Genomic DNA, 11,248 nt, shown 5'->3' on the forward strand with positions numbered 1-11,248 from the left:
ATGCTGTTTGTCTCTAAAGATTAGTAAAGCAATATAATAAGCTATTATTATATTGTATTGTGTTTGACATTGATGTTCCGATTAAAAACTCAATTTGATATCTCTCTTTATGACAAATAATTACGTTATTAGATTATCTGGTATTCGATTTAGAGATATATGATAGTTATTTATTGCTTTCGGTTGTCTGTACTCCAGATTTATATCTATGCTGTTTACGTCACAGCTAACGTAAATGTGAGTGTAGTATCTTATGTCCAAAAATATAAATGACGGAACAGATGCAGACAGATGAATCTTCAATCTTTTACTGAATTGTCTTAAACCACCTGAAGAGCTTTTTCAGACAGATAACCATACTCGTAACCATTCTCTTAACAGGGAACTAATCCTTCCGCTACAGTTATTTTACACACAACCAAATCCCCCCCAAAAAACCCAAAAAAACAGTTTACCTCGTTCCTTAACCTAAACAGTTTAACAGTGTCCTCCAAACTGCCTTAACTGTGGTTCCTCTTTACTGGGAACAGGAACACCTTCTGTGGTTGTGTGGGCATGGTTCTATGTCAGGGTGACTGGCTTGATTGGCTGTTAAGATAATCTACATGCTGTCAAACTGTTCGCCCACCATCCAGAAGTACCACACAAGATACTGGTCCTATAATAGCCTCAAACAGTCTAGGTATCCATTTCGGTCCATGCCCAAAGTTTTTGATATATACATAGTCTTGAGTGTTGAACTCTAAAGCTTTGGCATGTTTGTCATGGTACTCTTCCTGGGTGGCCTGTTTGTCTTGCATATTAGCCTTGAGGTTAGGATGTATCAGATCTAGTGTGCAATGCATTTGCCATCCCATTGATAGCTCTGCAGGCGAGCGTCCAGTGGATGATTGTGGGTTTATTGAACAATGCACCATGCAGCTTTGTCTCTACGGTTTCTCAGGAGTTCAATCGTCTATAACCTAACAAAACTTTTTACTGCTAGTGGACTTGTTCGCTAATTATACATCTAGGCCTATTGTGTGGATCATTCTCTGGTTCATAGTGACTGTTGAGTAGAAGTTATCCTAGACTGTCTTAACATCATTAAATTACATTAAAATGTTTTCCTGATGCTTGAGCCTACATCCATTAATTGTAAAGATGTAACTGCGAAAAATTTGTTGCAAGTATGATTATCAAATGAGATACATGTGATTAATGTTAAAGTTATGTCTTTGGCTACTTGTCTTTTTTTTCATGGTTTCCTTGGCTTTTGCAAAGGGTTGTCCCATTCACACTGCCAGTATTTGGTATATGTATTTGGCATATGTCAGAGTACGTCTTTTCATCTTCTCTCAGTTTTTCCAGTGCTTTGAAAATAAGTATTTATATTATACTGCAAACAACGACATGATTCTTAATTAATCTGGATATTTATTATCAGTCTAAAATCACACTTTAATCTCTTTGGTAATATTGACTTTGTGGTCAAAATGAATCAGTGCTTTCTAGATGATGCCATTTAAATCTACTAGCAGATGGCAATAGCTGACATTTTGCCTACAGTAAATGGCTTCAGAGGCTTCAAAGTGTTTGGTTAGCTTTGCTCATAACACTGTAGGTAAATCTTCCTATGTGTGATGCTAACTGTTAGTGTTTACTTTCAACAATTTTAACAAACCTCCAAAACTAATCTTTAAAAACAACTGAAATAAATAAAAACATTTGAATACAGTTTGATACAATCTTTCAATATCCTGCCAGATGGGCCATTTGTATTTTACAAATTCCTTTCATGCACAGCAGCTAAAATTATCCATTAGTCACATTGATGTTAGCCTATAAGAAAAATGCATTTTCTCACACAAGATAGCACAAGATGATCAGTGTAAAAATGCTTTATTCCTCTCTCTTTTCCATATCTATATATGACAATTTACATTTGCATGGAACAGAATGAAGTTCAAATCCAAGAATTTCAAGGAAACGGTTGACCATCCACTAGTTACTACATTACTAAATTGGAAGAAAAGATAAGTAGAAATAATATTTTTAAAAAAAATGTCTAATTTTGCTATTGGCACGGGCATTACGCTGCTATTTCAGGTTTTGTATAGGACACTTCTGATCAGAGAGAGTCACCAGCCAAGAGGATTTGTAGAGAGCAAAAAATACACGATGCAACTGTTATCTGTCACCAATAGCTGTCCTTGTTTTTAAAATATCATTTAAAAGGCAAAGAACCATTCCTGTAAAAGGCCATCTATTGATGTTATGTACTCGGCACATAATCTATTCTTATCCACTAGAGGGAGATCTTGCCTACTATAAGCAGTGATCTACTATGGCTTAGGTTTTTATGAGTCAACCTGACACAGTTAAATAGTATAATTTAAAGTATACTTATAAAATATGCTTTGTTGTACCATGATAGATATCATTACATGTAATCATGTTATGGTGTGATAAGGAGAAACAAAGTTAGATTGAATTTATGACGAAGTCAGGCTTTATTTGTTAAGCAAAGCTACTAGCTCTTTAAAATGCCTTACCCCCCTAAGTCATTCTGTCCCAGTACAGAGGGAACACAACAGCTATACATAACTTAAAGAGGCTCATACAAAAGTAGGAAACTTAATCCAAGGCACTGCTTCCTGCTGGGACAGAGAGGATTTCACAAGTGCTATAAGGAGTCATTTTAACAATAGATGTACTCCCTACTTTTAAGAAAAGAAGAAAAAAAACACCTTGTAATCAAGATGGGGGATTTCTACATGTAACATGAGAATCTGAGAATGAAGTGACCTAATAAGATAACAATGGGTCAATGGGTGAAGAATGGGTCAATTCTAGCATTTAGAGCAAATATGAATATTTATTAAATGCACTAATTTTTTCCCTCAAGATTCATTATCTTTGTTACACTGAAGTCATGAATTAATCACAGAATTAATCATTAAGTATATTCCTACATTTAAACATCATCTGTTTCTAATTTTCTATATAGTCATAATTCATGGCAAACTATGTCTGTGACTAATTATGTTCTGCAAAGCAGGTGAAGTCGAGTGATGCATGTACTGATTTCTATAACTGGAGAGCCTATATCAAGCACCTTGTGTGTAATAATCTATTTATAAATGAAGAATGGCTAAAAACAATATATTCATGTTTTGTCATTTTGCTGAAATTACATACTATGTAAAAAACATAAGGAGAAATAACAGAATGCCCAAATCTTAAAAGAGTGTGATCTCTTATTCCTTGGAATATATAAGCACGTTTATCTTAACAAAACTTTGTGACTAGACAGCACAATAAAGTAATAAATGACTGCACTATATTCTGTTCATAGAATGGTCATTTCTACTATAAACAAATGTCTGTATTTTCTTAATTAAGGCCTTAGCAAATCATGACCCACACCACAACATGTATATTTGCAGACTTTTGTCCATGATTCACTGATACTTTCATCATTTTAAGGAAAAAGAAGGATGTATGATTGTATGTGCATTTTCATTAGATTATTATAAGATATGGGGTACAATAATATTACAAGCTGCATAATACTGAGCCTTAAAATTATTTCACAGATTGTTTCAGACTCTGTAGACAGCTGCTATACATTGTGCATTACAATATACATTCAAAAATAAAAGATCCCATCTAAAAAAGGTAAGCATACATGAAATTATTCAAGTTTCACTTTCTTTTGAAACAAGATATAATAAAGATATTCAATCACCAAAAAAGCTAGCCAACAAGTAAACAACATGGCCCCCAGTAGTGTGAGTATAACATCCACAGAGTGGTAGGAAATCCAGGACATTCTGAAAGACTGTGTACGCAGGTGAGGAGCCCCTTTGTTCCTCATAACAAATTCAATCCAGAAGACAGCACGATCAAGAGGTTTCATGGGCTGGTCTCGATGCAGCATAGACAACCTTTGCATGTTGTTCCTGTATGATGGATTATACAGCACCTCCTGCAATGCCTCCAAAAACACTGTTTTGTCCAAAGTTGCAATGTCCACAAGTTTTGCAGTTCCCTTTGCCTTCATCCTAGAGAGGTTATCAGGCTGATCAAACAGTAAAGGTAGACCTAAAATAGGCACACCATGGTAAATAGCCTCCTGAACACCATTGGTTCCTCCATGGGCTACAAATGCCTTTGTTTTGGGATGACCAAGAAGGTCATTCTGTGGCATCCAGTCCACAAGCAATGTGTTATTACCAAGGCTAGCAGGCTGAGGTCCAATATATCGCCAAATGACTTTTTGAGGCAGCTCGGAAAAAGCTGCTGCTATCTCTTCACTAATGTCACCTGGAAGCTCCCCAAAAAGGGTACCTAAAGACATAATCACAACACCATTCTCCCCTGAGCTTTGGACAAACTCTTCTAGATGAATAGGAAGTGGCTTAGAGGGTTTGCATTGAAAGCCACCCATGTAGACTACATTTGGCATTGTGGGTCGTGGAAACTCAAAAGTGAAGTCATTTCTCATAAGCCAGATGTCTGCATTCTGAAAGAGGGAAAAGTAATCAACATCGGGTCCAAAATATTTCTGACAGAAAGATATGTAATGTTGGCCAAAGTGCTTAGATTGTTTATAGAGAGTTATGAAATAAAGCAGAAAATTAATGACTCTCTGGAAAAAAGTCATCTTGTCTGTCAGCTCTGCTCCAGGAACAGGTACATAAGAGAGAGGGGATGGAGCAATCGCAAAGTGCCCCTCCCCAAGAACAGTCCAACGGACATTAAATACAAGAGGAAGACCAAATCTGTGTGCCAGTAACACCCCACCTCCAAAAGCAGGGTCAGTTAAAACCACATCATATTTAGCATCCTGGATAAAATTCATCAGGGTCTCATTTTCAAACATTATTGCAGTCATATTGCAAATCTCTTCATGGAACTTAGAGAATGTCTCAAAAATATCTTCTCCTATAATAAATTGGTTCCAGAAAAACCTTCCATGTCTTCTCATTTGCAACAAATCAGATGCAAATGTGGTTAAGAATTCAAAGTCATATTTTCCTATCTCAACTGTGATGGAATTGTAGTAGGGGGACTCCTCCTTGATATGCCAACTATTTGAGCCTCGGATCACAGTGATACTGTGGCCTTTTGAGTGTAATTCCACAATGAGAACCTTCATGTTAACCCAATGGCTTCCATCAACTGGATATACCAAAATTTTACCACAGTAGGACCCACACAGGAGACATATCAGGGACACTCCAGTGAGAAGGGCTGAGTGATGCATCTTCGTTTGCAGCCTTTTGTAAGAGAAAAGTAAAAAACTGTTATCAAATACGCAGCTTTGTTTTATCTTTGCTGTTTTAATAGATAATTTGAACAAAGAAAATCAGTATATTGGCTCAAAATGAGACAAAATTCCTAAACTCATCTTACTGTGTAATCTTTAATAATAAGAAATAATATATTTATGTATTCCCATTTGTAGATTTGTAGACAACTGGACATAAACAGATAAATACATTCAAATCTGTATTAATATTATACAAGAGTTTCAATGGTAGTCAGCATTAATCATTACCAACAAATATTCCATAACTGCTGAACAGAAAACAATCCCACAATAATCTCATGATTCTATACTTGTAAGAATTTGCACTCTCATGAAAAGTTTTAAAATATTTAACAGGCTGTGGTTAAACCTAAACTGAGGTTTAGTATGCAACTTTTAATATTACTTAATTCATAAGGAATCCAAAAATATTTCTTTCACTTCTTGTAATTCATAAGAAAGGTCTGGTGAAATCGCACTCCTGTTATATTTACACACACATGAAACATGACTTAGTAACTCCAAATTGAAATACACAGTAAGTGTTTGATTAACCATGATTTATAAGTGGAATCTAATGTTACTAATGAATATGGTATCATTCAGAGACTCTTCCAGCTCTGACTCAAAGTCAGTTAACACAACCTGAATAAAGAACAGAAAATTTAATTCTGGCCAGTAGGTGTTGTAGGTTTTGAGTATTTTTCAGTATTTGTTGTTTTGTTCAGTTTTGTTTTTGGCTGCTATGTATACAGTGGTGGAAAAAGTGTTCGCCCCCTTCCTGATATCTTATTTTTTTGCATGCTTGTCACACTTAAATATTTCAGATCATCAAACAAATTTAAATATTAGACAAATATAGCACAAGTAAACAAAATGCAGTTTTTTAAATAAAGGTTATTATTAAGGGGAAAAAAATCCAAACCTACTTGGCCCTATGTGAAAAAGTGATTGCCCCCTAAACCTAATAACTCGTGGGCCACCCTTAGCAGCAACAACTGCAATCAAGCATGTGCGATAACTGGCAATGAGTCTTTCACTCATTTTAGGAATTTTGGCCCACTCATCTTTGCAGAATTGTTGTAATTCAGCCACATTGGAGGGTTTTCGAGCATGAACCGCCTTTTTAAGGTCATGCCACAGCATCTCAATCGGATTCAGATCAGGACTTTGACTAGGCCACTCCAAAGTCTTCATTTTGTTTTTCTTAAGCCATTCAGAGGTGGTCTTGGTGTGTTTTGGATCATTGTATTGCTGCAGAACCCAAGTGTACTTCAGTTTGAAGTCACGAACAGATGGCCGGACATTCTCCTTCAGGATTTTTTGGTAGACAGCAGAATTCATGGTTCCATTTACCACAGCAAGTCTTCCAGGTCCTGAAGCAGCAAAACAGCCCCAGACCATCACACTACCACCACCATATTTTACTGTTGGTATGATGTTCCTTGTCTGAAATGCTGTGTTACGTTTACACCAGATGTAATGGTACATACACCTTCCAAAAAAGTTCAGCTTTTGTCTCCTCAGTCCACAGAGTATTTTCCCAAAAGTCTTGGGGATCAAGATGTTTTCTGGCACAACTGAAATGAGCCTTTATGTTCTTCTTTGCTCACCAGTGGTTTTCATCTTGGAACTCTGCCATGCAGGCCATTTTTGCCCAGTGTCTTTCTTATGTTGGAGTCATGGACACTGACCTTAACTGAGGCAAGTGAGGCCTGCAGTTCTTTGGATGTTGTTGTGGAGTCTTTTGTGACCTCTTGGATGAGTCGTCGCTGCACTCTTGGGGTAATTTTGGTCAGCCAGTCACTCCTGGGAAGGTTCACCACTGTTCCATGTTTTCACCATTTGTGGATAATGGTTCTTACTGTGGTTTGCTGGAGTCCCAAAGCTTTAGAAATGGCTTTATAACCTTTTTCACACTGATAGATCTCAATTATTTTGTATCTTATTTGTTCCTGAATTTCTTAAGTGATTTCTTGATTGAGAACAGGTGTGGCAGTAATCAGGCCTGGGTGTGGCTAGAGAAATTGACCTCAGCTTTCCAAAGATGCTATAAACCACAGTTAATTTATGTTTTAACAGGGGGAATCACTTTTTCACACAGTGCCGTGTAGGTTTGGATTTTTTCCCCCTTAATAATAAAAACCTTCATTTACAAACTGCATTTTGTGCTTACTTGTGTTATCTTTGTCTAATATTTAAATTTGTTTGATGATCTGAAACATTTAAGTGTGACAAACATGCAAAAAAATAAGATATCAGGAAGGGAGAAAACACTTTTTCACACCACTATATGACCAATGTACAGTGCAATGTACAGTGCAGCCTGAATTAAACATTAGTGAAACTCAGCTAGAGTATGCCCCGCTGTAAACATAACTCATTCAGCTATCTATTCAGGTTTATGGATATGGTGTGGCTCAGAAAAAAAAAAAAAGTGAATCAGGTAGTTTTTCACAGAAAGAAACATACATTAAAGAAACATTCATTTTTGGGCGTGGGAAGAATGCTTTTTTATCAATGACTTACAGTCTCCAGCCTTTTCGGATTTAGTTGCTTGTTTTAGTCTAGCAATATTGATATTTAATGATTTCTTGCAATATAAAGTTTATGCACTGTTTTCAGCAGTCGAACTAATAAAAAGGTAACAGCACCAGTATTGGTTATTCATTTTGTCTGTGAACTCCAGCTATCTGTGTCTATTAACTGATTTCATAACACAAGCTTGTAAAAAAGGACAAAGCTTTGAGACATTCATACCTTGATTTAATAATTAACTTCAACTAGATTCAGTTGATAACCAAAACAGCTGTCATTTCATCAAAAGCTGTCAAAAACATAAATGTTTGAAGATTGCAGTAACAGTGAATATATTTATTCCTTGTTAAATATGAAACCAAATGTTGATATCTTTCAAATAAAAAATTCATAAACACAGAGATTGAAGATTAAATCATTTTTATTCAAGAATTTTCACACATGAGAGAGGGTTGGTAAGTTAAGTCTCCTTTTCCCAGTTTCTACAACCCCCCCCCCCCCCAATTTAAACTTAAACCTCTGGCTCCAATCAGCTTTTCTGAAATACATTATACCATAAAGGAACCGGTGAACAATGGTGAAAGGAAGCATAGTAAACATGTCTCAGATTAACGTTCTAAACTCATAAGTAAATCCATCTATACAACACATTGAATATCCTATATATCTACTACATTTGCAACTAAACAATGGTCATGTACATTCATTTTTTATTTTCTTTCTCAGTAAAGTCTGAAACAAAATATATCTGCTCACATAAACAATAATCAGTAAGTTAAACAACAACATCCCCAGTAGTGTAAGTATAACATCCACAGAGTGGTAGGAAATCCAGGACATTCTGAAAGACTGTGTACGCAGGTGAGGAGCCCCTTTGTTCCTCATAACAAATTCAATCCAGAAGACAGCACGATCAAGAGGTTTCATGGGCTGGTCTCGATGCAGCATAGACAACCTTTGCATGTTGTTCCTGTATGATGGATTATACAGCACCTCCTTCAATGCCTCCAAAAACACTGTTTTGTCCAAAGTTGCAATGTCCACAAGTTTTGCAGTTCCCTTTGCCTTCATCCTAGAGAGGTTATCAGGCTGATCAAACAGTAAAGGTAGACCTAAAATAGGCACACCATGGTAAATAGCCTCCTGAACACCATTGGTTCCTCCATGGGCTACAAATGCCTTTGTTTTGGGATGACCAAGAAGGTCATTCTGTGGCATCCAGTCCACAAGCAATGTGTTATTACCAAGGCTAGCAGGCTGAGGTCCGATATATCGCCAAATGACTTTTTGAGGCAGCTCGGAAAAAGCTGCTGCAATTTCCTCAGTGGGGCCTTGTGGAAGCTGACTGATGATGGTTCCTAATGACATAACAATAACTCCATGCTCCCCTGAACTCTGAAGAAACTCTTCTAGGTCATCAGGAAGTGACTTAGAGGGTTTGCACTGAAAGCCACCCATGTAGACTACATTTGGCATTGTGGGTCGTGGAAACTCAAAAGTGAAGTCATTTCTCATAAGCCAGATGTCTGCATTTTGAAAGAGGGAAAAATAATCAACATCGGGTCCAAAGTGTTTTTGACAAAAGGTGCTGTAGTGGGGGTGTACAATCACTGCTTGATGGAACAGGTTGAAAATATAAAACAAAACATTGCCAATCCTCTGAAAGAATGTCATTTTATCTGTTTGTTCTGATCCAGGGACAGGCACATATGACAGAGGTGAGGGCGCAATTGCGAAGTGTCCTTCTCCGTGGACAGTCCATCGAACATTGAAAACCAAAGGAATATTAAAACGATGTGCTAATATTGCACCACCTCCAAGAACAGGATCAGATAGGACTACATCATATTTAGCATCTTGGATGGATTCCATCATGGCTTCATCTTCAAATATTTTTGTCATTATCTTTATCAACTTTTCATGGAATTCATTAAGACTATAGAAAATCTCGATTGAGAGATGAATATCAGCCCAAACTGACCTTCCTTCTGTTCTGATGTCTAGCATTCTTTTTATAAATGTATTGTAAAATTTATCAATTTCACCTTCAATTGGAATGGTAATGGAAGTGTAGTGGGGAGACATTTCCTTGATATACCAGCTGTTAGAAGGTCGAATCACAGTCAGATTGTGGCCTCTTGAGTGTAACTCTTCAATAATAACTTTCATGTTTACCCAGTGGCTTCCATCTATTGGAAACACCAACACTTTTCCTCCATATACTCCCAATATTTCAAATAAGAGTGCCAATATTGTGAAAGGCAATGAAAGACACATCTTCATGTTCAGACTGCGAGGAAAACAAATCACTCGGTTATGAAAGATATTGGAGTAATAGATTTCAAAAACAAATTGCCATAGATTTAGAATTGACAGATTGGTCAAGAAATTACAAAATCTGTATCTTGAGTGTATTTAGTAAGAAAATATTTTTAAATTGTCATTTAAAAAATATATTTTGCTATTATTACAAACCATATTTTTACATCATACTTAGGCTTTTGCAGGTTATTTTTCTTCAGAAGGCAAAAGTTAATTAACATGGTTTTAAAAAGTAGCCTATTTAAATTAAACGGTTTTGAACACTGAGCCGAATTTCAAGCATTTAACCATATTTTAAAAAATTGTACCTCTCAACAGCATATCTTTTTAACAGAGGTCAAATTGGCCCCAGTTTTCATGGAGATATATAGGTCCACTTCATTTTCTTTTGGTTGTTGTTGTTGTTGTTGTCTTTTTCATACTTTTTTTTGTCCAAAGTTTGCTTAATTCATTACCAAAACATTTCAATATATGTTTTTCATATTTTATTGTAATGTTAACACATATATGCTCCTAATAGACACTGATTTAAGTGTGCCCTTATTTATTTCCTAGTAAGCTACTGTTTTAGCTTTTGAAAAAAAAGATTTTTTTAATTGTTTTGTTGTTAGTAACAATGTAACAAATGACAGATGTTTCACACCCAATTGTTCTTATTGCTTAGTGCTAAAAATTAAAAACCAGTGCCATATTTTTTGCTTCTTAGTAGTGCCGTTATATGTTTGGACCTTGCCGTTGCACTAAACACATTTCTTCAAATAACAGGCAAATAATATACTATTCAGAGAAACTATTGAAAGATACTCACCAAATTAGAAGTAAACCTAAGGAAATTGTTGCAATCGTGCCATGTAAAGTTGTTTAAATAAGAGAATGTAGGTTAAAGGTCCTCCTGAATGCATGACAGCCAATCAGGAACTTTTACAACCAATGCCAGAATTGCAGAGTATAATGTTCAAAGTTCGTTTTCTACACTTGAATGGAAAGAATACACTACCTTTATAGAAATTCGGCAATAAAACCATTTAGGCAGTTCTGAGAGGACAATATGTGTCAATAACAGTTATAATTTCTAACAAGCTTCCCAACAAT

General features: G+C 36.1%; 1 protein-coding gene and 1 pseudogene across 4 annotated transcripts; both read right to left on the minus strand.

The window, feature by feature from the left end:
* Positions 1 to 1,871: 1,871 nt before the first annotated feature.
* Positions 1,872 to 11,057, minus strand: LOC113582569 (UDP-glucuronosyltransferase 2B14 pseudogene; annotated as a pseudogene). Its single transcript, XR_014123113.1, has 2 exons — positions 10,965 to 11,057; positions 1,872 to 5,264 (listed from the first exon to the last, which is right to left on the minus strand). The product of XR_014123113.1 is annotated as a UDP-glucuronosyltransferase 2B14 pseudogene (transcript).
* LOC118240954 (UDP-glucuronosyltransferase 2A1) lies at positions 8,341 to 11,054 on the minus strand. Of its 3 annotated transcripts, XM_081712085.1 has the most exons (3): positions 10,965 to 11,026; positions 10,465 to 10,598; positions 8,341 to 10,124 (listed from the first exon to the last, which is right to left on the minus strand). In XM_081712085.1, the coding sequence occupies exon 3, from the start codon at positions 10,115 to 10,117 to the stop codon at positions 8,528 to 8,530; it is 1,590 nt and encodes a 529-aa protein (XP_081568211.1). In that variant the 5' UTR covers positions 10,118 to 10,124; positions 10,465 to 10,598; positions 10,965 to 11,026; the 3' UTR covers positions 8,341 to 8,527. The 3 variants fall into 3 exon arrangements, with proteins under 3 accessions (XP_081568211.1, XP_081568212.1, XP_081568210.1); XM_081712086.1 differs by lacking the exon at positions 10,465 to 10,598 and having other exon boundaries at positions 10,965 to 11,054; XM_081712084.1 differs by lacking the exon at positions 10,965 to 11,026 and having other exon boundaries at positions 10,465 to 10,949.
* Positions 11,058 to 11,248: the final 191 nt, after the last annotated feature.

The sequence above is a fragment of the Electrophorus electricus genome, chromosome 4 (assembly GCF_041902795.1).
Source record: "Electrophorus electricus isolate QZ-2024a chromosome 4, ASM4190279v1, whole genome shotgun sequence".
Lineage (NCBI taxonomy): Eukaryota > Metazoa > Chordata > Actinopteri > Gymnotiformes > Gymnotidae > Electrophorus > Electrophorus electricus.

Excerpts from the sequence above, each read along its gene's own strand:
- LOC118240954 (XM_081712086.1), bottom strand. The coding sequence starts at position 10,117 with ATGAAGATGTGTCTTTCATTGCCTTTCACAATATTGGCACTCTTATTT.